This window comes from Saccostrea echinata, unplaced genomic scaffold (genome assembly GCF_033153115.1).
Source record: "Saccostrea echinata isolate AGI-Se365-2 ecotype Australia unplaced genomic scaffold, CSIRO_AGI_Sech_v1 ptg000054l, whole genome shotgun sequence".
NCBI lineage: Eukaryota > Metazoa > Mollusca > Bivalvia > Ostreida > Ostreidae > Saccostrea > Saccostrea echinata.
The window spans coordinates 35,594,059-35,622,028 of NW_026889803.1; the positions used below are offsets into that span (position 1 = coordinate 35,594,059).

Sequence of the window (27,970 nt, forward strand, 5' to 3'; positions counted from 1 at the left end):
CATCTTTAAAAAAAATATGGCAACCTATACATTTTTGTGATTATTTATTAATTTCAACTCTATTAATTGAAAATAAATGCACTTTTCCTACTTCGAACCCAGAAAATTGAGGGAAGAGTCTATTACTTAACCACTAATAGACTCTACCAAAATTGAGAGGGTGTAAATGCCTTGACGTCGGGATCGGGATTTTGGTAAAACACGTTGTCTGCTCTGAACAAACTCGGGAAGAAACGCAGTTGAGACTGTTGCTGATCTGGTCATTCATTCACTAGGCTTACCTATAGAAATGGGAGGATTTAGGACTGACCAAGTACTTCAAATTAAGGTTGTGATTTTGCTATGTAGAAATGCTGTCAAGTCTCCTGTTTTGTTTATTAGTACTACTAGTAGTTACTGGTAGATTCTATAACCGGTCCCCAGATCCGAAAGATCTGCAAGAGTGTCGTTTATTTCGAACTTAGCCATATTTCATTGTAAACAAACTAGCAAAATGCTGTTGAAGCTGAAAGATATTACTTAGAATTTCTTAATTAATCCAAAAGATGTGTCTGTGATAACAGGACATTAACCCTAATCTCTTGGGGGGACTCAAATCTCCAAGGCCGATGCGGGTCTAACTCTAATCAGTCAAATAGTTTGCGATGTCTAACCCTAATCTCTCTGATGGGTGCGAGACTAACCCTTGTCAGTTGAATACTTGTGCGAGGACTAACCCTAATCTCTCAAGTGGGTGCAGGCTAGACTAACCCAAATCAGTTGAATGGTGTGCAAGACTAACCCTTATCAGTTGATCCAGTAACGTAAATCATGTTACTAAACATGCACTGCATGTGCTTTGTTAACAAGTATTTCTATCTATTTTTACTGAATAAACAATATTTATTGATTGTTTTTAGAGAATGAGGTTAAAAAATTCTTTTAAAAACAAAGTTTTATACTAAACTTTTAACCATAAAATTCAATTTTGGGGGGCAAAAAGGCCTAATACTTCCATATTTTCCCCCTTTTTATATGGCTCAGGTGATCTTAATATCTGATCCTTCCACATATTTGGCTGCAGTCTTTGGCACGTCCACCTTTTTTCAGCTCTTCCAAGTCTTTTTAAAATGTTTTGGATTTCCAAAGTTTCGGCATGAGACATAATTTGTCGAAATGCACATCTGGTGCATCAAAATTGGTACCATATATGATTTACATTATGACCCCTGGGTCAAGGCCTCTGCTGGTGGATTGTTAGTCCCCAAGGGTCTCTACAGCCAAGTAGCTAAGTACTTTGGTACTAGCTTGAAAATACGGATATATATTTAGTTACTGTGGTAAAATTTAGAAATTTATTTCAAAATTAAGGATTATCTCCCTCATGCATAGCTCTGATTCTTTGACGTATTTGGCTGCAGTCTTTGGCACCTTTTTTCAGCTCTTCCAAGTCTTTTTAAAATGTTTTGGATTTCCAACATTTCGACATGAGCATCACTGAAGAGACATATGCATCTGTTGCATCAAAATTGGTACCGTATATGATTTACATGTATAGTATTGGAGTCATGAATGGCGACACTGTATTTTATTGTGTTTTTCTGGGGACTGTTAAATTTGTTCCATAGTTATCCTTCCGATGGATAATATATTGACTGATAAGTCACATACAGTGGTGATATTTTGACATACTTGATATTATATAAATACTGCATGTAGTTGAGTATAACATTGAAAATTTTCACCCCAAGAAAACCATTGTCAACCAAGGCGCAGCCGAGGTTGACAATGGTTTTCAAGGGGTGAAAATTTTCAATGTTACACTCAACTACATGCAGTATTTATCATATTATACTCAATGTTTTTTACAAATACATATTACAGTGAACCTTGCATGCACAAATTCTGCACAGGCAATATTTTTTGGAATATCACCTGTCGTCAAGCAATGTCGACTGTTGCTATGCTAGAGGGCATGGCTTCATTATTCAGGGGGTAATAGTGTTTTTTAGCAAATGTTTCTCGAAGAATCAGATTCAACTAATTCACATGAAAGTATAGCATTTGTAAATATTAACTAGACTCAGTCATCATTAGTTAACTCGAATTTCTGAGATTGAAAAAAGTTCCAAGAGTATGATTTAAAAACTGCCCAGTTTCACATCTTTCTTCTCAGCATCTGTGTATTTATATATTCTATATACATGTGAATTTAAGGATACAATTCTACAAGAGATTACTTTTCTTCCACATATTCATTCAAGTAATGAGTTGTCTGAAATTTCTCTATGCGGTACCAATTTGTAGATATTTACCAATTAACCAAGAAAATCATGTATATTGTGTAAAACATAGGGATGTGCGATTTTATCGGCATACCGGTATATCGCGATTTTTTATTGCATGATACATATCATCATACAGAGTCTAAAATACCAGTATTTGGTACATAACTATAAATTCCAGAAATTATTCATTTATTTGTTCAAACTATTGAATTACAATTAAGGAAGTGTAAAAAATGTTGAAAACAGTTAAACAACGGCATCCAAACATGCTTTTTATTAAATAAATAAAAATTTAAAAAGTAGAGTTATGTTTTTATTATAGCATATTTTTAAGAAATATTATGGAAATTCATTTGAAAATGTAGTAAAAATTGTGTGTAAAAATATCGCAATTTATTGTGATATTATTGGGAAAAAAACGTGATATATCACGATACAAAATTTTTGCCGATACCCACCCCTAGTAAAACAAAGGGAAAAGTTAGCACACTCTTGAACAAACCAGTTACATGATTGACACGATACATTTTGCATGTACATGATTTTGTGTCATCATGTATCAGATAGATTCTACAGTGAGTAAGATCAATGTCGGTGAAAATCAAATGTAGAACAAAAATGATAAATCTGTGAATATTTACATTAGAGCTCTATGTAGATAGTGAACTATGTAGAGTGAAAAGCTTTGCAAACTTAGTGAGCTCTAGCCAAAGTTGTCTGTGGAGTGCTTTAGAACAAAAATGGGGCTCTTAGTTTTTTTTCCAAAATATATATAATTATACAATAATTAAGAAATACAGAAAATAGGGTGGAGTCAAATAAAAATCTTTTTCCCAAGATCCTTTGGGCCAGTAAAGGGATAAATTTGTTCAAATTATGTCCCCCTGGGGCTAGGATGGGGCCAGAAAAGGAATAAAAGTTTGTATTACAGTATTATTGGAATATATTTTAATCTTTACCTCAAGAAATGCAGGGCCACAAGTCATTTAAATATATATCTTCATGTCGTGTAGATGCAAGTTTTTTCAAATCACGAGCCCTTGGATGAAGGTTGGGTCACGATAGAGGGATTAAAGTTTTAAACAAGAATATTTATTATACCACACAGGTTGTGGAGGGTATCATGTATTTGACCAAAACCCCTACCTGAATTTCATGAAACTATAGAGTTAATAAAGACCTAGTGTGTAGATGTGCATATTCGCAAGAAAATTCCAATTCAATTTTTCCCATGAGTTATGCCCCTTTTCAACTTGGAAAGTTTGGCCAAAATCAACTGCTGAAACAATTTGTCAATACAACTCCTCTGAAACCTCTGAACAAAATTTCATGAAACTTTGTAGTTGATAAGGACATACTATGTAGATGTGCAAATTTGCAGGAATTTCCAATTCAATTTTTTTCTTGGAGATATGCCCCTTTTGAACTTAGAAGTGTTGTCAAGCTTGAATATACAGTTGAAGTTTGGTATCTCGAACACCAATATCTCGAATATTATGGATATGTGAAGTGAATTGGAAGTCCCAGCCACTTATTCTTTAAGTATTTTACCCTCAATATCTCAAAGCCTCAGATATCTCAAAGTATTTTCTCGGTCCCGACAAGGTTTGACTGTACTACTGCAATGGTTTGTCGATCAGCACAATTAACTCCTCTTATACCACTTTACACTTGCCAGAATTTCATGAAACTTTATAGCTTATAAGCTAGAACATACCATAAGATTTGCATATTTGCAGGACATTTTTTTTCCTGGGAATTAAGCCCTTTTTGAACATGGAAGTTTGGCAAAAATACACTATTATTTTGTGCAACTTGTGTGAAATGTTTTAACTAGTGCATCATGATTTAAAATGATGAAGAGAAGCTGTTTTCTCATTTGGAAATGTTTTATTCAGTTATCCTCAGGACATTACAAATAGATTTGATTGTGCTGTGACAAACATCTGTAAAAGGGAAAGGGGGGTGTAATTATTTGTTTTAATGCATAGCATTGCCACTCATTATGTGTAGCATAATCAATCAATGTGGGAGCCTGGGGTATGTGAGCTAGTTGCTCACTTTTTATCATATTTTTTAATTTCTTTTATGAACAGTCGGGAGACAGTAATATTATTTAATAAACAAGCATATACCCATGTAGTTTAGATTCAAATTGTTCAAATCGTGACCCTTGGAAGAAGGGTTGGGAAACAGGGGGATCAAATATTTAGATGGAATCTGTAGGAGTAAACTGTTTAAAAAAAAAAGACGAAACAACCCAACAAGCAAAACTAAAAGCAGTGTGTTCATGTATTTGAATATATAATCTTACATTAATATTCCTCTGTATTCCTCTAGGCCCAAGAAAAAAAAATGTTTGTGTACTATTATATGCTAGTTAAAAATAATTTCGGTAGGTAAGATTTTGTTGCCTTTTTTTAAAAATTTTTTTCCCTAAAGGCTGAATATCGAAATTCAATTTAAAAAAAACAATTTGTTTGTGAAACACTGATGCCCCCCTATGGCAACTTAGAGCAAAGATTAAACTTTCTCAAATGCAAATCAAATAGGTTGATACCCAAAGTAAGGTCTTGTTCCGAGGAATATACCTGTGAAGTATGAAAGCCCTAGCAGCAACCCTTGAAAAGATGTGGAAAAGGTTAAAGTTTTTTCAAAAGTAAGTCAAAGGTCAAATGGTCAAAATTAATGGTGCCCAAGGAAAGGCCTTCTCACAAGAAATACACATGTGAAATATGAAAGCCCTAGCACCAACTGCTCAAAAGTTATGGCCAAGGTTAAAGTTTTCCAAAAGTAGGTCAAACTCCAAGGTCAAGGTCAATGGGCTTTAATTGTTGGTATCTAAAGGAAAGGCCTTCTCACAAGTACACATGTGAAAAATGAAAACCCTAGCACCAACTGTTCAAAAGTTATGGCCAAGGTTAAAGTTTTCCAAAAGTAGGTCAAACTTCAAGGTCAAAGGGTCAAAGTTGTTGGTATCCTAAAGAAGGTCTTTTCACAAGGATTACATATGTATGAAAGCCCTAGCACCAACTGTTCAAAAGTTATGGCCAAGGTTAAAGTTTTCCAAAAGTAGGTCAAACTTCAAGGTCAAAGGGTCAAAGTTGTTGGTATCCTAAAGAAGGTCTTTTCACAAGGATTACATATGTATGAAAGCCCTAGCACCAACTGTTCAAAAGTTATGGCCAAGGTTAAAGTTTTTCAAAATTAGGTCAAACTCCTGGGTCAAGGTCAAAGTGTCAAAGTTGTTGGTATTCAAAGAAAGGTCTTGTCACAAGGATTACACATATGATGTATGAAAGCCTCAGCACCAACTGTTCAAAAGTTATCACTAAGGTTAAAGTTTTCAAAAGTAGGTCAAACTTCTATGTCAAGGTCAAAGGGTCAAAGGTGTTGGTATCCAAAGGAAGGTCTTGTCACAAGGATTACACATGTGAAGTATGAAAGCCTTAGCACCAACTGTTCAAAAGTTATAGCAAAGGTTAAAGTTGGGTAAAATTTTGTAAAACTGGGTCAAACTCCAAGATCAAGGTCAAAGGGTCAAATATGATGGTACCCAAAGAAAGGTCTTGTCACAAGGAATACCTATGTGAAATATGAAAGCTATATCTCCAACCAATCAAAATTTAGGAGCAATGTTAAAGTCTTAGTGGACAAACAGACAGACAGACAGATGGATGAACAGGGAAATAACTATATACCCCCAAATCTTTGATATGGGGGCATAAAAATAAGGATTAGTTGAGTAACTGTAAACAAACATATTTCTTTCTTAGGTCTTATAATGTGGTCTTTCTGAAGGTCTTTTGAGCCATCATTTGATTTAAGTTTTCATTGGCATTTTATCATCCAAGGTTTGTAAACTTCCCTACATTTTCAATGTTTTTAAATGTTCCTTTTTGTTCTTCCCTGACAATTTGTTTTTGTTGATTGTAAGGTTTTGTGTTTGTAAGTTCTTGCAAGTACTTGGATATTTAAGAAACCACTCACTTGGTTTTAAACTCCAGCAAATGATATTCAATAATAAATCATTGTGAACAGGGATTAATCTAGGGCATATTTACTACCGATATTCGGTATTTTTCCCCTAGAAAAAATTACCCCTGCTGGGTGAATATCTCATTTTCCCCTTTTGATGAGAAAAAAATCCCCTTACAATAATAAAAAGCTAAAATAATTTTTTTACCTTCATAAAATCTTGAAATTTAATTAAAGTAAAAATTTTCAAAAGATGTGAATTTTGATTTTACTTTTGTATTTTATGCACTCTAAATAGTTATTAAAATGGTGAAATTCGATTTGGCCCACCAGCAGGGCTCAACCCTTCACCTGCTGGGGGCCTTGAGTTGCACCCAGACCTCAGCTTATTTTCCCATTTTCTCCAGAAAGGGTACTTTCTCCCAAAACCTTGATTAATCCCTGGTGAAATTCCTTTAAAATGCTACATGTACTCCTCCTACTGTTTTATAGTATGGTTCCAATAAAACAGACTAAGCCAAGGATCATATTTCTTTTTATTGGTGTTGCCATAATTTGTAGTTTAAGTGCTACATTTCTCTTCTGTTTGCTATGAGAACAAACCAGTAGAGCTACGGTCTTGTGAGAGACCTCTGGTTTCTGCTACTGAAACTGTAATTAGACAAAATTAGCTGATTTCTCATACTAAGTGAAGAAATTCAGGACTCATACATAATTTTACACTTATGCACATGCTACTCAACATATTAAGAAGTAATGGTCTGAGGGAAGCATAGATTTGATCTTGTCAAATCACATCAGAAGTGAAGGGTATGTGTGCTAGTACATAGGTCAAACAGAGTTTGCTGAGTAGAAATACCTCTGTAACTGCAACTTCAAAGGAAAAGGTTTTTGTTTCAATGTAGGGAAAGTTCAGGGAAACAGGTTTTAACTTTGGGACAAAATGGTTTCCATATTTAGATTAAAGTTTATATCTAGCAAAAAAAAAAAAGTAGTGAGTTGTATGCTTTAGAACAGTCAATGTGTCCATTATATTCACATCAAAAGAAAGTGTGTGTATTTTCAAAAACTGTGGAAACATTTTAATGTTTGAAAGAAAGAAAGGAAGTTTTTAGATTTTTTTTTGTTTTGATGATGTTTTGGTTTTTAATTTCAATGAATAGTGTCATCCATCTTTCGCTAGCCAAGAGTGATCAACAATCTGCTCCTCTCAAGGAAAAGAGTAGAGGACCAGATCGTCATCCTGCTAGTGAAGATGCCCTGCTTTAAGCATGTTAAGAGACTATATCTATCATATGTGACTATTTTAGAATTTCCTTTCATAGGTAGCTTAATATAGGTTTGACTGTATTAAAAATTTAAGCAACTCCAATTTAAAAACAAAAACAAAAAAAAACAAGATGTGTTTGTGAAACACTGATGTCCCCGTATGGCAACTTATAGCGAAGTTTAAACTTTCTCAAATGCAAATCAAATATGTTGGTACCCAAAGTTAGGCCTTGTCTCGAGTAATAAACCTGTGAAATATGAAAGCCCTAGCAGCAACCCTTGAAAAGATATGGAAAAGGTTGAAGTTTTTCAAAAGTGAGTAAGACATCAAGTTCATGGTCAAATGTTCAAAGTTAAAATTAATGGTGCCAAAGGAAAGGCCTTCTCACAAGAAATACACGTGAAATTTGAAAGCCTTAGCACCAACCATTCAAAAGTTATGGCCAAGGTTAAAGTTTTCCAAAAGTAAGTCAAATTCCAAGGTCAAAGTCCAAGGGTCAAAGTTCTTGGTATCCAAAGGAAAGTCTTGTCATAAGGATTACATATGTGAAGTATGAAAGCCCTAGCACCAACTGTTCAAAAGTTATGAGCAAGGTTAAAGTTTTCCAAAAGTAGGTCAAACTCCAAGGTCATAGGGTCAAAGTTGTTAATATCCAAAGGAAGGTCTTGTCACAAGGATTACATATTGAAGGATGAAAGACTCAGTACCAACTACATGTATTCAAAAGTTATAGCCAAGGTTAAAGTTTTCCAAAAGTAGGTCAAACTCCAAGGTCAAAGGGTCAAAGTTCTTGGTATCCAAAGAAAGGTCTTGTCACTAGGTTTACATACATGTGAAGTATGAAAGCCTTGGTTTCAACTGTTCAAAGTTATGACCAAGGTTAATGTTCGGTAAAATTTTGCAAAACTTGGTCAAACTCCAAGGTCAAGGTCAAAAGGTCATATATGATGGTACCCAAAGAAAGGTCTTGTCACAAGATATACACATGTGAAATATGAAAGCCATAGCTCCAACCAATCAAAAGCTGTAGGCAAGGTGAAAGTTTTTGCCGACAAACAGACAGCTAGACACATGGACAGGGCAAAAACTATATGCCCCCGAATCTTCGATTGAGGGGGCAGAAAAAGAAAAGGAAAAGAAAATATGAAAGAAAACTGCCAAACTCCATTGGGGGGGGGGTAGTAGCACCAGATTGTTTTTCCCTTGATTTGAGGACAGATTATTTATTTTCAATATCTCAAAGGACAGATTTTTTCCCCCAAAATCTGCTACCAGCACCCTCCCCCCCCCCCCCCACCAAAATGAAAATTTGTCTCAATAGCCATCTGACTTTTCTGACATCTTACCTGTTTGCAGTTTTTGAGGATATGAACTTAAACTCAAAAAGTCTTGATGAGTTATCTTAAATGTTGGTCTTTATTTCATTTACCAATGTGTGTGTTTAAATGTGTGATATGTTTAAATTACAGTATACATGTGTAATTACATACAATGTATATGTAAAATGTGTGATTATGAAAATGAATTAAATCAAATTTACTTTATTAGTATTATTATTTTATTTTATTTTTTTTATTATTTTTTTTGTATGCATAACTACACAAATTGATGTGAATTTACTGAATTGATATTTGATTTCTTTAATAGTACAAAAGTAAACCAATGCCCTCAAATAAATGATTTCATCACCCATTAGAGCATTGACATTTGTGTGTTTGTTCTCTGCCAGTGACCCAGTTGTTTGTACGTTTTTATGAGATTGGGGGGTAACCCATCAGTCTTGGGTGAAGGTTACCAGAAAATTTTGTCAGTAACGTGCAAGGCAGCACATTTGCCAAAGATTCTGAAGAAACCAGTTGATTGCGGTGTGGGGGAAAAACGTAGTATTTATTTATTCCATTTCTTTCCTTTAGGAACTTTAAAGATTTATCAGTAGCTATATTATAAAGGTAAATAGGAATAAAATCTTATCTTAGATTTATTTTTAAGTGTTTTTCATTTCTTGCAAGCATTTTATTATGATTTACCTTCCTGTTTTAGTTCTTAAGTTCAGTAAATTGAAAAAAAAGATAATGTTTGATTTTAACAAACTGCAAATTTTAGGAATTAATCATGTGTTTAGTATATAAATCAGAATATTTAGGGATGAAGGAAGGGGTATGATCTTGTTTTTCTCTAGTGGAATATGAAGTATTCAAAATATGTACACATGTCTGCAGAACATAAAATTACCAATCTATAAAAATAAACAAGCAGTGAAATTTATCCTTTTTAATTTCAAGTGCAAAAAAAGTCTGATTTTTTTTCATTCAAAAATATTTTAATCTGAGAAAAAACAGACACATTTCCTCAGATAGATTAATTTCTCTCCAATGTAGACCAGTACACTGTTCAGTTTGTTTGCACACTCGGATTTAGTTCATGCACTGTAAAATTTCCTTCAAGATTGTGCAGACATAAAGGATATTTCTACTGCTGTGATATAAAATAATGTGTTTTTGATACCTATATTTGAAAAATTAAACTAAAAGCTGTATAGCATATATTTGATTACACAGTTTTGGTATGAGATGTATATGTGAAGTACTATACCACAATGAAAGTCTTGATTTGACATGTCAGTCAGTATGGTAATTTTTCTCTTTTTTTTTTAATAAGCTAAATCATTGTATGTAATATGTAATGGTAGATATCATTATAATATTATATGCTCTTTGCTGACATTTTGTTAATCGTTGTTTATAATAGACATGAAACTTAGAGCAAAAAATTATGAACGTTGTAAGGGTAGACATCAAATCTGCACGTAACTGCAAAATTTAGCTCATCTGATCCAAAGGCTCAAGTGAGCTTTTCTGATCAGAAAATGTCTAGCGTCTGTCTATCTGTCATGTGTTGTCTGTAAACTTTTCGTATTTTTGGACGGAGGCTCATAGAGCCTCACGTCCTTTGCTATCGCAAATCTGCGATGGATGGGAATTTGTGATCGCCATCTAGCGGCAAATCTTTGAAAGGCGCGGCCTAATTGACGACCTACACGTAATTGAAACCTACAGGAGACCTATAATAATGTGGGTTAGATACAGCAAAACGATGTGATATTCTGATTAAACATGTCTTAAATAATTTAAATACACAAAACGTTTTATAAAGAGAAACTTTAAAATGTATCTTTGAACTCGGTATGGGAAACTAATTTATTCTTTCAGACGAACCTTGCGCAAGAACGATAACTTTGGTTGAATTGTAAACAACAACACAATGTTCACATTATTGTGAAGTATGTTTTGAAAATAGGAATTCACAAATTTAAATAAATACAGATTATTTTTAATGAGTTTTAATTAGGACCCTGCAAGGATTTGCGGGTGCCCTATAGTAATCACTCTGTCTGTCTGTCTGTCCGTCTGTCTGTCTGTCTGTCATTCTTCCGTCCACAAATTTTATGTTTTTTTCTTAAAACTTTTTTTGTAGATGATCAATTAAGTTCAAATTTGGTATGTTGGTTGAAGAGGCAGTAAGACATATTTTGATGCTAAGTTTGGTTTTCTATGTCATCCAGTTTGGAGCTGGGGTGGTGGGGTAGATTCCTTAACTTTACATTAGAATGAATGCCAGGGCAAAGAGAGATAACTGCTGAGAATGTTCCTATTGTAAACTATGAAAGCTGCAACTAGTCCCATGGGATTAATTAACTTTCCTCTTGAAGAAAATCCAAAGCATTATCTGTTGCTGTCAAATTGAGATTAATTAACACCTCTGTCTGCAAATGAAGTTTGTTTTGAAGTTAAGGTCAATTCTGAATGATGTTTACATTCTCTGATATGTGGATTTAAATAATGTTCATACTTTATTTTGGTAAAATATACAATGAGTTATGAATTAATTGAATTCTAAAAACAAGATATACATAAAGATATGTTTCTTTTTTTTTTTTAAATTCTGTTTTTATTTATTTATTTAATTTATTTATTTATTCAATTTTTTTTTGGCTGCCGTATGTAAATTCAAGAATACTTTTAATTTTAATGGGTAGTCCAATGATAAACTCCTTCTATCATTACTGAAAGAGTTCTTATTGTAAACTTGAAAGAAAAGGATGAGAGAGCAGTACAATTAATTCCTTGGGATTAATTATTTTGACTGGGGCAGAAAATTTTCTAGGCTTATCTTTATTTGTCATTTTAAGATAAATTAACCTTTGTCTGCAACTGATGTTTGTTTTGAAGTTAAGGTCAAGTCTGGGTGATATTTGTATTCACTGAAGCCTGGCATTTTATAAAACACATGCTTTATTCTTGTTTAAATATACATTTATTTGAGTTATTATAGATATGTTTTTTACTGCCTTACCGGTATGTAAATACAGGGATACTCTTTACAGGTTGTTGGATATTTAGGAATTATCTTGAAATTTTATAAATACAGTTGTTATTGCATATTCTCCTTCATATATTTTTAAATTTTTGTAATCAATTAAAATTCTCATTTTGTAAGCTGCACCCTTATATTTCTACCCCTCGGCGGGGCCCTTGCTGACTGGTCAGTTTTCTAGTTATGTTAATAATAAAGAAATAAGATGGATTATTTTTTTTTAATATATTAAACATATACATGTAAATCTTTTCACAAACCAGTTTGACATACATAGTTATGCAAATCTTAACTATAATAGCTATGAGAATGACCATTATATCATCTGGCTCAGTGAGAATCAGCATAAGGTCGTATATTTTAAGCGGGTCATAAACAGAGCAACACCAATTTTTTTTTTGTTTATTTAGCATTTTCTATTATTATACTGGGGGCTAAACTGGTTTTGCTGACATGATCAAGACAGTATTTTTTTCAGCTATTCATCTGTGACAATTAATATTTCAAATAAATAGAATTATATACTGACCTTATGAAGTACGTCTAATTAATACATAATTTTATAATGCTGGACATCCACTCTATCGAGAACACATTTAATTGCTAGTTACAGCATATATGTTTAATAGAATATTTTTTTTATTCTTAGTAGATTCAGTTGAATCACTTCATGTTGTTGATTCACACATCAAGTGTAATTTTAGTATTCTTATTTCTGTGGTACAATTAGAAGATATGAACAATACTTTTTGAAATGAGCCTTATTATAACTTACTTTCAAAGAACGCAGTGTAAGAAATTCACACAATCCCTTGAAACTCATCAGATTACATGTATCAGGAAAATTTTATGATCACGATAAGCTGTCATAGTATACTTGACAATATTTAGATAAATGTATCGTATGTATCCGTAACATTAAATTACAATTTTGTCGTACTGTGGAGAAACTTCAACAGACTTTCGTAAACTCGTTTTTAGCAATCTGCACTATAGCAGGGTTCTCCATGAGCTGTTCTACTGTGTCAGCCCCGACAAAGTAAAATTTTCCCCGACTCAGTAGGCCTAACGATTCAAATTTATGCATGTGACACAGAAAAAAAAAGCGAACACAGTAAGATCCGTAATCAGAACATAAATTATCTCTGAAACTTTAATCAAACAAATCTATCGTCTTTCAATTTTTATAGCCAGAGCACTTAATTTTCTCTTAGATTAGGGCACATTGTCTTCCTTCACCTTGCAGTATCAGTTATCTCCTAAACCCTCGCTGGACTTTACGCATGAAGGAACAAAGACAATAATTTGTTTTCACAGTTCAATGTAACCGTATTATATTTACTAGTTGAATTTTTAAATACATAATTCGAGATAGCGAGGTTTGACTGTATTATTTAAACATTTAAAAATTAAGTGAATAATTGTCTTTACTTCAGAACCACGTCTCTAGAATTTTGTTGGCATTGTGAGTCAAACATCGTGCCATAATCATTAAATTGATGTAAATGTATTGTTGAAGAATTTAAGGACACCCCCTGAAAGTATTTTACTATTCTAAAGTTTCTTTTTTAAATTCAAAAACTTACTGGTAATTCGATCAAGTGACCAAAAATACGGCAAAATTTACTTTTAAAGATGCTAATTAGTTCGGTTGTATTAACCAGAATTTCGCCTGCATGCTCTTCAGTGCACATGTAAGAAAGTTATATACAAAAATATCAAGTTAAGGTTTAATACAGGTACACCTTGTACATAGTGATACAAGTATGTAATTTTTATTTTTAAGCGTACTTATTTATCTTTAAGTTGTGTGTTGGAGGGGGTGGGGTGGGGGTGGGGGGTTGAAGTTGGTTGGTGTTATAGTATGTACATTATGATATACAGGAGACATTCTGATTGTTTTCAATATCGATTTATTTATTTTTCATTAATATGTACGACCACAACATTTGTGTAACGAATTAGTGATTCAAAAAGTTGTGTGTGTGTATATCTGCTTTTGTAATTATAATAAATAGTGGATAAATTTGATCGTGAAAATATCACAAATATGAGTGCTTTGCGGAAAATCTGCAACACCGTAAAATTTAAAATGATTGGGAACCCTGCTATAGTTTCTATTGTGGCTTTTGATGACCCCCCCTTTTTTGTTTTTTACATTATACAGTTTTGGTAAAGTAATTGACGAACTATTAATAATATTTTTGCAAGTTGTTCATTGCAAATTAACAAATCAATCACAAAAGTGATTATTAATCATTAAGTATCAATCTTATGTTCGCTATAAGGCCAAGATTTGTATAAATAAGCGTTTTCTATGGTGTCCTGATAGGGTCATTTGCAAAAGTGTAAAAGCGCGTGAGGAATAATGCGAAAGTGCAAAGTGACAACGCGCTAGCATAGGTGACAACGGGCTAGCATGTAGTTCACAACGTGCAATTGTTTCTAACGCATTGTTGCACTTTTGTAAGTGAAAACGCGCCGCAAAGTGAAAATGTCCCGGCGCGTTGTTTATGACACGTTGTCACGCTAACACACAACACACCGTCATGCTAATGCAACTTTACACAACACACCGTCACGCTCATATAAACACGCCATCGCACTAACACACAACACACCGTCAAGCTATCGCATCTTTACACAACACGTCATCTCGATAACACACAATAGATTGCGTAAAGTTGTGTTAGCGCGACGGCATGTTGTGTAAAGTTGCAAAAGCGTGATGACCTGTTGTGTGTAAGCACGACGGTGTGTTGTGAACAACGGACTAGTGCATTGTCACTTCACGTTAGCGCATTGTTCCTAACGCGCTGTTACACTTTTGCAAAAAGCCCTATCGGGACACCATAGTTTTCTCATACTTAAGCCATTCCTCCTTAAGGAAGCTCTAAACACTAGCAAAAAGTGCTTTTTGGACTTGGAGAAAAACATAACATATAATTAAAGGTGTGCATATTGAGACTATTTAGTTCATTTTCAACATAGGTGCCTTATTTCAGCAGAAAAAATGTTAAAAGACAATTGACTATTTGTGAACAGAAATCAGTGTTGTTTACTTACACTGGGAAGATTAATGGAAATAATGAATTCAGTTACTTATTCTTGGTGTAATATATGGTTAAGAATATTTTAATATATTACAAATTGTATAATTAACTGTAAATGACCATTTTTTTCTATCTTACTTCTAAGGGCAGATCACTTTGACTGCATAAAACTCCTACGAGTTGAACTTTTTAGTGCATGTGCAGTACGTATTTAGAGCTTCCTTAACACTGTACTTAAAAAAAAGCCCACAGAAGTATCTGCATTTTTTAAAGTTATGCTTCTAGTTTTCATGCGGAATTAACGTGAATTACCTATTATTCTCAACAACCTGTATTTGCAATTCACCGGGGCTCTTTTACGTATGCCTCCGTCATTCAGTACTTTCAGTACTTTGATTTATTTTCTTCTTAAGACCCACTGGACCAATTTCAACCAAACTTGTCACCAAGCATCCTTGGGTAAAGAGGATTTAAGATTGTTCAAAGGAAGTGCCACACCCTCTTTCAAGGAGAAAAAATAAAGAATTTGTGAAGATTTTATGGCATCTTTTAAAAATCTTCTCAAGAACCACTTGGCCAGAAAAGATGAAATTCATGTTAAACATTCATTACATCTGTAGATTCAAGTTTGTTTATACATGTATCTTGATCCATGGGGATAGGGCAGGTCGACTCCACCGCAGGATGTCAAAGTTTTACATAGGAAGATAGAGGAAATGTCTTTAAAAATCTTCTCAAGAACAGCAAAGCCATTATCAGTCATGTTGATACAGAAGCATCCTCAGATAGGGTAGATTGAAATTTGTTCAAATCATGACCCCTGGGGGTAGGGTGGGGCCACAGATAGGGTAGATTGAAATTTGTTCAAATCATGACCCCTGGGGGTAGGGTGGGGCCGCACGGGCTATCAAATTTTTACATGGGTATATATAGGAAATATCTTTAAAAATCTTCTTCTAAAGAAGAGCAAAGCCATGATTAGTCATATTTATATAGAATCATCCTTAGGTAGTGTAGATTGAAGTTTGTTCAGATCAGGACCGTAGGGTATGATGGAGGGGCAGAAATGGGGGATCAAAGTTTATCATAGGAATATATAGAAGAAGTCTTTAAAAAAAATTTTTCCCAGGAACAGCAAAGCCATTAGTTATATTTATTTGGAAGCATCTGCAGGTAGTGTAGATTCAAATTTGTTCAAATTATGACCCCAGGAAGTAGGGTGGGGCCACAATGGGCAATCAGAGTCATAATTAGGAATATATAGGAACAATCTTGAAAAAAGCTTCTCAAGAACAGCAAAGCCATGATTAGTGTAGATTTAAGTTTGTCCAAATCATGACCCACCTGGGATAGGGTGGGGGCCTTATATGTGATCAAAGTTTTACATAAGAATATGTAGGCAAAAATCTGCTGTTGAAGAACAGAAGGACCATAGTTACTCAGGTGAGTGTTGTTGCCCATGAGCCTCTTGTTTGAGAATTCTTTTAATGACACCCTCACACAATATTAGGCCAGTGATATTTGCTACTACCTGGTAGTTAGAATTGCATGTCATGAAAATGGTAAATTGTGTCAGTTGAGTGATGTGGCGATACATTTCAGACTATTTTGATACATCTTTTAGTTTCGCAATGTTTGTTGGAAAAAGTTCTACAGCAAATGTTTATGGTGAAAACGTCATATACAACAATCCCCATTAATGATGCTGTTTGGAATATGTTCTGTTACTCTCTTTTGTATAGATGCGCAAGACTGATGGAAAATTTCCACCCAAGGATTTGCAGAATGGGGGGAAGATTGAGGATGGGGTTTTATTAGAGGAGTTGCAGAATGGGGGAAAGATGGAGGATGGGGATGTATCAGAGGAGGACTACCAAAGGGGTACTTGGAGCCACAAGCTGGATTTCCTGTTGTCTGTGATTGGATACTCAGTGGGTGTGTCTAACATCTGGAGATTTCCATACTTGTGTATTAGGAATGGAGGAGGTATAACTTTTTAAAATATACAAGTCTGTAGTATGTGTCACACATCAGGATCTCTGTAGGTTTTTATTTGTTTTAAAGAATCTAGAGACTTGAAAAAAGCTGTGACTTGAGGTCAAGAGAGAAATTTGAAGCACAGCTGGATATAATATTTTTTTAGTTTTTTTTAGTTTTTTTTTTCAAGATGTGTATGGCTACGGTTGTAAGTTAAATTTACGAAGAAAATCAGTATACAAGTTTTTTTTTTTTCAAATTATTACCCTTGATTAAGGCACAATAAAAATATTTTAGAAAAATTGCATAGGAATCAATTGTAAAAGTTCTTTTGAACTTGAGTTTCTGATTTTAAAAAAAATGATAAAGTGATATGTGCAGGTATTTTTCTTAAGTGTATATACACTTGAACTTCGGTATCTCAAACACTGATATCTCAAATACCATGGATATGTTGGAGTGAATTGGAAGTCCCAACCCCTTATTCTTTAAGTGATTCTTTAAGTGTTTTACCCTTGATATCTCAAATTCTCAGATATCTCAAAGTTTTTTTCTCGGTTCCATTGAGTTCAAGATAAAGAGGTTTGACTGTATATGTATAAAGCATTCATCTCAAAGGCCATTTTCAGAGAGGGACCACAAGAGGGGCCATATTTGATCAGATTACATTAAGAAAATCATTGAAAAACCTTCATTCAAAGAATACTAAAATAACAGATTATCAGAATTGCTTTAAATTCAGTTGACTTTTGCTTATTTTTGTGTTTTTAGCTCACCTGAGCCGAAGGCTCAAGTGAGCTTTTCTGATCACTTTCTGTCCAGCGTCCGTCTGTCTGTCTGTCTGTCTGTCTGTAAACTTTTAACATTTTTCAACTTCTTCTCAAGAACCACTGGGCCAATTTCAACCAAACTTGCCACAAAGTATCCTTAGGTGAAGGGGATTCAGGTTTGTTCAAATGAAGGGCCACACCCTCTTTCAAGGGGAAATAATAAAGAATTAGTGAAGAATTAATAGCATCTTTAAAAAATCTTCTTCTCAAGAACCACAGGGCCAGGAAAGATGAAACACATGTGGAAGCATCCTCAGGTAGTGTAGATTCAAATTTGTTCAAATCATGACCCCAGGGGGTAGGGCGGGGCCACACTGGAGGATCAAAGTTTTACATAAAAATATGTAGGAAAAATCTTTAAAAATCTTCTTCTCAAGAACAGCAAAGCCATGATGAGTCATATTTATTTGGAAGCATCCCAGGTAGTGTAGATTCAAGTTTGTTCAAATCATGACCCCAGGGGGTAGGGCGGGGGCCACAATGGAGGATCAAAGTTTTACATAGAAATATATAGGAAAAATCTTTTAAAATCTTCTTCTCAAGAACAGCAAAGCCATGATGAGTCATATTTATTTGGAAACATCCTCAGGTAGTGTAGATTCAAGTTTGTTCAAATCATGACCCCAGGGGGTAGGGCGGGGGCCACAATTGAGGATCAAAGTTTTACATAGAAATATATAGGAAAAATCTTTAAAAATCTTCTTCTCAAGAACAGCAAAGCCATGATGAGTCATATTTATTTGGAAGCATCCTCAGGTAGTGTAGATTCAAGTTTGTTCAAATCATGACCCCCGGGGATAGGGCGGGGGCCACAATGAAGGATCAAAGTTTTACATAGAAATATATAGGAAAAATCTTTAAAAATCTTCTTCAGTCTCAAGAACAGCAAAGCAATGATGAGTCATATTCATATGGAAGCATCCTCAGGTAGTGTAGATTCAAGTTTGTTCAAATCATGACCCCAGGGGGTAGGGTGGGGCCCAATGGGGGATCGAAAGTTTTACATAAGAACATAGAGAAAAAATATTTCTTCTCAAGAACAGAAAAGCTATGTTAAGTCATATTGATATGGAAGCATTCTCAGGTAGTGTAGATTCAAGTTTGTTCAAATGATGACCCTTGCGATAGGGAAGAGCCACAATGGGGGATCAAATTTTTACAAAGGATATATGGGAATTTTTTTTTTTTAAAAATCTTCTCAAGTACAACAAAGCCATTTGTTATATTGACATGAAAGCATCATCAGGTAGTTTAAATCTTAAGCCCCCCCCCCCCCAGTAATCTTTTCAATACTGAACTGATTTGTTTTGCCTAGCCAATGTGCTCATGTGAGCGATGTGGCCCATGGGCCTCTTTTTTTTTTTTCAGGAGCCTTCCTGATTCCGTTTTTCTTCTTCCTGATCTTCTGTGGAATTCCCCTGTACTTCCTGGAGCTATGTTTAGGACAGTTCTCGGGAGTCAGCTCCATATTTGTGTGGAAGCTCTGTCCATTGTTCAAAGGTAACAGATAATACAGAAAATGTGGGCTGATGTATGTTTAGAATAAACAGGTGATGATTATGAGGTGTCAAAAAATGTCAAATACTAGGTCAATATGTCATATGGTGCTAAGCATGTATTTATATGTGAACATTGCTGAATTTGCAATTGATAGTGCCATGTACATGTATACCATTTTATAGGACTGAAAATATGTGATATATTGACTTTGTTAATGAAAACATTTTATCAGTACTTTTTTTTAATGAAGACATGCACTGTAGGTTTAGGATTTTTGATGGTGATCGTATCAGCTTTGATGTCATGGTACTACATCACTGTGATAGTATGGGTGCTGTACTACCTCGTCAATTCCTTCTTTGACCCATTGCCATGGTCAGTCTGCACAGAGAGCTGGAACACTGAATACTGCATCGAGTCCAGGGCCAAAGCAGCTGGTAATGTCACAATAGCAGCAGCCAATTCATCATTTTACAATATCACAGGGATGACCAGGTCTGGATTTCAGAATGGCACATTTACTACTAGTGCTGCAACACAATCAGAACTTCAGAATACCTCCCCTGTTCTCACTAACAGTGCTCTAGCCAATGTTACCATAACTGGGACAGGGTATAGTATTCAGGATATAATCAAAGATTCACCAACAGCAGCCAAGGAATTCTGGCAGTAAGTGGGAGACTGATACTACTAATGTTACGAAACATTTAAGCTTGGAATGATCATTTTTGCATTAATTATATGTGATGTACATACAAACTGAAGTCTGTGTGCAGTAGGAAATTGTTTGTGCACATGGTGACATTTATAACTCAGTGCAAATACATGTACATCCTTGTCAAATAACATCATTGAGACATCACATTTTCATTGCATTGACACAGGAATATTGCTAGAATTTTGTAAAGATATGAAGGAAGGAGAACAATTGTGAATGTATATACTAATACATGTATTAATGTTGAAAATCATTGTTCAAAGAAAAAAAAGGCCTTTTTTAGCCAAATCTAATACATTTAAGAAAACAAACACTGAAACAGTCTTGCTTTGGATGCTGCATATGACATATTATGCCCCCCTCGAAGAAGGGAGGGCATATTGCTTTGCTGCTGTCTGTTGGTCAGTCGGTTGGTCTGTCTGTCTGTAGGTCCTCCAACAGTTTCCGTTCATTTTCTTTACAGAGGTTGCACATACTGAAATGAAATTTGGTATAAAGATTTATCATAAGAATATCTAGGTCAAGTTCTGTTTTGGGTACGATCGAGCAATTTCTGACAGAGTAAAGCCCCTTGGACTTATAAAAAATCCAATTATTTGTAGTTTCCATTCATTTTCTTTGCAGAGGTTGCACATACTGAAATGAAATTTGGTATACAGATTTATCATAAGAATATCTAAGTCAAGTTCTTTGAAACTTTTATTTTCACTAAAGCCCCCACATGGGGTATAGTACAATAAGAGTTTAACAATTGAACAAATTAACATGTGAACAGTTAACATAATGAACTACAAAAAGATCTTTGATATGGACAGTACTGACGGTTGTTAAAAAAAAAAATTGTTTAATGTTTACGTTGTAGGAAGTTCAGGCATGAAAGAATTCAAGAACAGTTTTACAAAACTTAGCTAAACCTATTAGTTCATATATATCAGAAGTATTCTCAAATCATAAAAAGATATGGTGTTTGGATTTGTGTAAATATTGCTAGGTATAAATTTCTGTCTTTCATTCTTAAAAAAAGGACACTTAAATAAATAATGAAACTTATCACCAAGTTCATTGTTATTGCAGAGGTTACAATGTCTCTCAGATCTATCAATACTATAAAATCTACCAGCTTCAATTGGCAAGTTATGACTGACACAACAAAATTTACATAAATATTATCTAAGATCATTTGGTAACATGTTTAGGTAATTTTCAAAACCAAAGTCACACTTGTACATTGTATAATTAAGGTTTTGGAGAATTTAATACATTTACATTCCAGTCTTCGATAAAACTATCTCTTAATGTATTCTCAACCAACACACCAGTTCTGTTTTGGGTACGATTGAGCAATTTCTGAGTTAAGCCCCTTGAACATGGAGAAAAATTGTTCAGGGGGGGAGGGGGGGGGGGGCAAGTGTTTCACAAACATCTGTTGTTGACATATTTTTCTCAGAGCATTGACTACAATAATAAGTATGAGTACAAGTGGACGACTGTTTTCTTCCAGGCGTCGAGTGCTGAGAATTTCCAGTGGTTTTGATAATCCAGGCTCAGTAGAACCTCACCTCATAATTGGCTCATTAGTGGCCTGGGTGCTTGTCTTTTTCTGTCTTATGAAAGGTGTCAAATCTGTTGGAAAAGTAAGTACATGTATGTCTACCTTTTCTATAAAGGGAAGTAACTGTTGATTGTCCACATTAATAAAACTGAGTTTTCTGAGTTGTCTCATTGCTTGTTATATATGGCAAAACTGTCTTACTTATTTATCAACATTCAGTGGAAGATAAAATTTTAAGTTTGATAAAAAAGCATCAAGGAAAATGCAGATTTAAATTCCCCAATGCTTGAATTTTGTCTCATCTCTAAGATAAATACATATAAATTGGAACCGTTAGAGATACTACAGCTAGGTTATCCTCCTTGTCTGGTTTCATTTTCAGGTTGTATATGTGACAGCAGTGTTGCCCTATATTTTGCTCACTGTATTCTTGATCAGAGGCCTAATGCTGGAGGGGTCAGTTGATGGCATTATGTATTATCTGACCCCTGACTTCTCAAAACTGTCAGATTTTCAGGTAATTATTATTAAATATCCATAGTTCAGAAGATCAAGATCTGCATGTTTTAGATGGATGTAAGAGGTTTTGAATATTTTGAAGAACAACTTGTCAAGTTCAACATAATCTAACATATTTTAGAATGTTCTCAATCTCATTCAGATATCTTTCTATTTCTGAATCAGAATAAGAAGTGATGGAGCTTTTTAAAAGATATGATGAATTTCATGCATATTCATACATGTGCTTGAAAAGCTCAATATTTCACATCCATCTTTCAATTAAACCCTTTTTTCTATAGACTATAATTTTTTTTCTTCTGATTATTTAAAACGGAGATAAAATCAAAATCACTGCAACCACGTTTATTTTATGTTGACATAACCTGTATTAAATATACAGCTTAATTAATGAGACAGAAAAATCTCTCCAACAGGTGTGGCTTGAAGCTGGAATTCAGGTCTTCTACTCCTTGGGGCCAGCATGGGGAGGACTCATCACAATGTCTAGTTACAACAAATTCAATAACAACTGTTTTAGGTACATATATTACTTAAATTTATATCACTAAGTGTTATCTGCAAAAACATTTGCAGTCTTGTCATGGAGTATGAGATTTATTTGTGCAGAATGTTTTATATTGAAGGAACTACCCTGTACTTTCCATTCAGTTCTTTCTAGGTGCAAGTACCTTTCTCAGATAAGGAGAAGGGGGCTATAGAACAAATTACAGTAAAACACGGTTATAGCAAACACGCTTATAATGGATTCAAGCTAACAGCGAAGTGATTTTCAATCCCTTTGGTTTTAAAACGTAATCTTAATGGATATAATGAATTACGTTTATAACAAAAATCAAAATTGCATGTCCCTGGTACTTCGCTATAAGCATGTTTTACTGTATTTGGAAATGTCATGCTATTTTCATGTAATATTCTTTCTTGTTTCCATGTTGTTTTATCTGCCATTCAGTTTGGTAAGAATTCATGTGCAATAGTTAATATGAACTGTAAGTGAAAGAAATGTCCCTAGTTAACAGTTCTGAGAGGCATATCAAAAGCCTTAGCATTGCTTAAATTTATTTTTTTTCCTTGCTAGCAAACATGAGCACTGGGTTGTTAATTAGTTTTTAGTAATGATTGTGGAGATTTTATTAAATTCTAATTCCAGAGATGCAATCATTGGAAGCTTGGCTGATGGACTGACAAGTTTTTATGCTGGTTTTGTCATTTTTACCGTACTGGGCCATTTGGCGGTTGTGACAGGATTAAAAATCAGTGACATGGCTGATTCAGGTACCATTTTTTATGTGGCATTGTGCAGAAGAAATTAAATTGATACTAAAATTTTTTGTTGACTTCTTTTTTTATTAAGAGCAGAAAAGGTAAGAATTTATTTATTAAATTTATTTTTTAAAATAATTTCATCAGTTTTCCCTCTGAGAATCATATAAATGGTTTTATTAAAATAACTGTACCAAAGTGATGTTTGTTGAAGTTTTTCTTGCACCTTTTAAAAATCAAATTAATAATTATAGGTCCAGGACTGGCCCTTGTTGTATACCCTGAGGCCATGTTGTCCCTTCCTTTTCCTCATCTGTGGGCTGTGCTCTTTTTTCTGATGCTATTAACTTTAGGAATAGATAGTCAGGTAAGTATTTTAGTTCATTCTAATGGTACACAGATCAAATTACTAGCATGCACAATACATGTATAATGAATTACTGTCTCAGTGAAAACACATGCCTACAGACTGATATACTGGTATGTCAGTCAGATTAAAACCAGCTTGAGGGGCTGTGATTGAAAATAAACATTATCATTTATTTCTGATAGAGATAAATTGCAGTTATAAGTTGTAGATCTGAGAGAGAATAATTGAATATAAAACCAGAAGACTCTGATGAGACTGTATCTCTGCTAGTTTGTACTTATGATAAGAAAGAGAAAAACAGTACCTGGAAATGGAACTTACTAGCCATGCCAACATTAAAAAATAAGAATTATAATACTCAGTTCGATTTACTTGCGTACCAAGTTATTATTAATTTCAGACCAAAAACAGACGAGTACCGGTAATGATTCAAATGAATTCCAACTTCATCCTATTTTAGTATACACTGTACATTGAAACAGTATTCATTTAACTCAAAACCCAGTAAACAGAACTATGTATCTTAGAGTAGTCTACATGGTTACTAAATCATATACTGAAATAAAACCAAAACTGTAGGAGAAGTAGTGTTTTGAGAGACAGAAATTTCAATTTTTATAAACCATGGAAACAGAGTTTGTCAAAATCAAAAACCAATTTATAGAATTAAGTATCTTAGTGTAGTCTACTTGTGTACCAAGTCTTATTGAAATCAGACCAAAACTGTAGCAGTAGTAGTGTTCTGAAAGACAGGAATTTCTATTTTTATAAACCATGGTAACACAGTTCATCAAATTCAAAAATCAATTTATAGAATAATGTATCTTAGTGTAGTCTACATGTGTACCAAATCTTACTGATATCAGACCAAAACTATAGGAGGACAGATGTGCATATTACCATAAAAAGTGCAAATAGCAAAAATTGATCGCTATATGGCCAAAGAAATGTCAGGATTAGTCACTGATTGAATTAAATTTTGGTTTTGTTACTTGGTGCCTTTTGAAAGCTTTGATTTTTTGTAGTTTGGAACCTTTGAAACAGTGTCCAGTGGTCTTGTTGATGCATTCCCTCAGTATTTTGGTGGAAGGAAAACTCTTTTGACAGCTGGACTGTGTGCCATTATGTTTATTTTGGGTCTACCTTTTACTACCAGTGTAAGTCAGATCAGCTATAATTTCTGCAAACTCATGATACCAAAATAAGATTTTGTATTGTGAAAAGAAATATTTTTATCATTTTTCTTTCAATTGCTTTTTTACATTGTATATAAAGGAGAAATAAAACAATCAGTTTTTTTTCTTCCAAAATTCAGATAGCTTAATTTGCTTAAATAGGTTTCCTCTCTCACTGAAAAAGTGATATCTATTTAGTTTAACAACTTCTTGTTTGACTAAGCCACAGAATTTGGTGAAAAGTGGAAAAAATGTAACTTTACAATTCAATGTAATTTTTAAAATTTTTAAAAAATGTATGAAGTTTTGTTCCTGTAAATAGATTTCCTGGAACATTTTCAAGGGTCTATTTTTACATATTACAAGATTAGAATTTCCAAATTACCTTCCTTTGAAAGAAAAATAAAAAAAAAAAGAAGCAAATTAGTTCTTCTATGTCGGAGATAAGAAAATTTGTTTGTGATATGTATCTTTAAAGGTTAACTGTAAGGAAAATAACATGTATATTGAAAGTTATGTTAATCCTTGATTATAAATGAATAGAAGGATGACAACACTACATGCATGAGTCTGTATTTTTATCTTTTATACTAGTAAGAAGGGGGAGAACTTCATTTATTTTTGTCTATTGTAGGGAGGGATGTATTATTTTCAAATTGTTGATTGGTATGCAGCCTCACTCTGTGTCACATTGACCTCATTCCTAGAATGTGTCATAGTTGGCTGGATTTATGGTGAGTGTTCAAATAGCTTTTCTGCTCAAATAACTATTGTAAACCAACTGCAGTTGAATTTCAGTATCTCAAACATTGATATCTTGAATGGATAAGTTGAGATGAGTTGGAAGTCCCAAGCACTTTTCTTTATTAATTTTAACCTCTGTATTTTGGACCCTTGTATATTTCAAAGTTTTTTTTCTGGGTCCCATCAAGTGTGAGATAGTGAGGTTTGACTGTATCGTTTGGTGACATCTGTTAACAGAGTATTATTCGAGATGTAATTTATTCAGGAAATCCCTGATTTGATTTTAAAATATTTTTTTCATTATAAGAATGCCACATAGTGTGTGACAGGCTTACAGTAACAAATATTGGCAAACTTGAGTCTGTCACAAACTTCATAATGTTTCTCACTGTGGTTTATGGTATGTTACAGACATGTGAAGTCAGGCTTGAAAATAACTGCATTGATCCTTCTTCATTGTTGTGTAGGTGCTGATAGATTCAGTAAAGATGTGAAGATGATGCTAGGAATGGAGGTGAATGTGGTTATACGTGTCTGTTGGTGTATCATCACACCTCTTGTTATGTTGGTAAGGGCAGTTTGAAATCAGAACTGACATTCAGTTTATTGTTAATCAAACTTTTTCTCTCTCAAGTGTTTCCCCAGGTTTACAGTATTTTTGCCTAATAGTAAAGAAAAATGGAAATTGTTTGGTAAACTTAGAATGCTTTGATAAAGAAAAGACATAGATACATGTACAGTTTAATGAACTATAGTGAAGGGCAAGGAACAAACAATTCTGATTCATTATATATGTAATTCATTATATCCATTAACTTTGTAATGCAATAAAGAAATACAAGGAATGCCAATCACTTTGCTGTAAGCATGAATTCAATATAAGCATGTTTGTTTGCTATAACCATATTTTAAGTGTACTTGCACATAAGGACCATATTTCTCTGTTTTTAGGCAGCTTTCATTATAACCCTGACAAACTACCAGCCCCCTACCTATGAGGGATATGAATACCCTATACACGCCCGTGTTATAGGCTTCCTTCTCTCTCTCATTCCACTGGTTCCATTACCAGTAACAGCCATTTATTACTTCTCCAAGACAAATGGAACTTGTTTACAGGTAGGTCTGGTGTTTGGACCAATCATTTTATACCATGTTTGAAGCTTCTGTAAATGTTTCTTTCTTCTGGAGATATTTCCTCTTCAGATCCAAGAAACATTTATATAAGTATGGAGTTATTTTATGTCATCTGAGTCCCTTTCAGAATCTTGTTCTATACTACTTTTTATGATTAAACTGAGCAATGAGCCCTCTTCCAAAGGTAGTGTAAATTCTAAATTGTTCAAATCATGGCCCTCGGAGGTTAGGATGGGGCCACAATAGGGGAAGAAAGTTTTACATTGAAAGATATAAGAAAAATCTTTTTAAAAAATCACTGGGCCAGAAAAGATGAAACTTATGTGAAGGCTTCCTGAGGTAGGGAAGATTCTAAAATGTTCAATTCATGGCCCTTGGGGTTAGGGTGGGGCCACACTAGGGGGTCAAAGTTTCACTTGGAACTAAAAGAATTTTTTTTTGTTTTAAATCTAAAGAAACACAATAGAAATTAATTTGCAGACACTCTCATGTTATGTGAATTTAATGGTTTTTAAATACAGACTCTGAGTTAGAGTTGTCTAAAATCAGGATCAAATTTTCCATAACGCATGCATACCAGAAAAGAATTTTCTTCTCCATAACTGCAAAGCCATATTAGTCCTATTGATATTGAAGCATCCCCATTGTATGTGGATTCGGAGACCTCTTAGAGTTAGAATGGAGCCGTAATATACATGTATGGTCATATTTTTCAAGGGAATATAAAAATCTTTTAAAAATCTGATGAAGAACAGTAGGGCCAACGTAACTCAGGTGAGTGTTGTGGCCCATTGGCCTCTTGTTTTTATAAATTGTAATACAGGAAGTTTATAGGTGACTTTGCAGGGGGATTACGTGTAGAAAGTACAGCAAGAAAAGTTGCTTTGTGATGTAACATGTTACCATCCAGGGCCATTTCCCTCTGGTTTGAAACTTGATGAATTACTTTGACTTATTCTTGTTTAATTTCAGAGATTAAGAAAACTCACCCAACCATCAGCTGATTGGGGTCCTCATTTAAATAAATACAAGAGAGAGTACCAGGAAAACCTACAGAACACTCCTGATGAGGCACCTCTCCTCCTCACTGCCAAAAGGAACCTCCTCGGGAATCTTGTTAGATGATCTTAGTGCTTTTTGAAGGATTTATTTTCCGGCTTTCTGTTGTGTTTCATAAATTACTTGTCAATGAATTGTTATAATGGAGTCCTATATACATAGATTTAATCAGAAAATTTTCTGT

The 27,970-nt window shown here is 34.1% G+C and overlaps 1 protein-coding gene across 1 annotated transcript; it reads left to right on the plus strand.

Moving 5' to 3' along the window:
* The first annotated feature begins 248 nt into the window (after positions 1-248).
* Positions 249-27,908, plus strand: LOC133171943 (sodium- and chloride-dependent glycine transporter 1-like). The gene is made up of 14 exons (XM_061306736.1): positions 249-328; positions 16,685-16,928; positions 19,118-19,249; positions 19,513-19,918; positions 21,469-21,601; positions 21,902-22,036; positions 22,455-22,558; positions 23,189-23,313; positions 23,556-23,668; positions 24,697-24,828; positions 25,481-25,580; positions 26,058-26,158; positions 26,542-26,709; positions 27,700-27,908. Exons 1-14 carry the CDS (start codon positions 290-292, stop codon positions 27,850-27,852), a joined length of 2,085 nt encoding a protein of 694 aa, XP_061162720.1. The 5' UTR covers positions 249-289; the 3' UTR covers positions 27,853-27,908.
* Positions 27,909-27,970: the final 62 nt, after the last annotated feature.

Excerpts from the sequence above, each read along its gene's own strand:
- LOC133171943 (XM_061306736.1), top strand. The coding sequence starts at position 290 with ATGGGAGGATTTAGGACTGACCAAGTACTTCAAATTAAG. Across the intron at positions 329-16,684 it reads ACCAAGTACTTCAAATTAAG|ATGCGCAAGACTGATGGAAA; the intron begins GTTGTGATTTTG and ends TCTTTTGTATAG. Across the intron at positions 25,581-26,057 it reads CATAGTTGGCTGGATTTATG|GTGCTGATAGATTCAGTAAA; the intron begins GTGAGTGTTCAA and ends ATTGTTGTGTAG.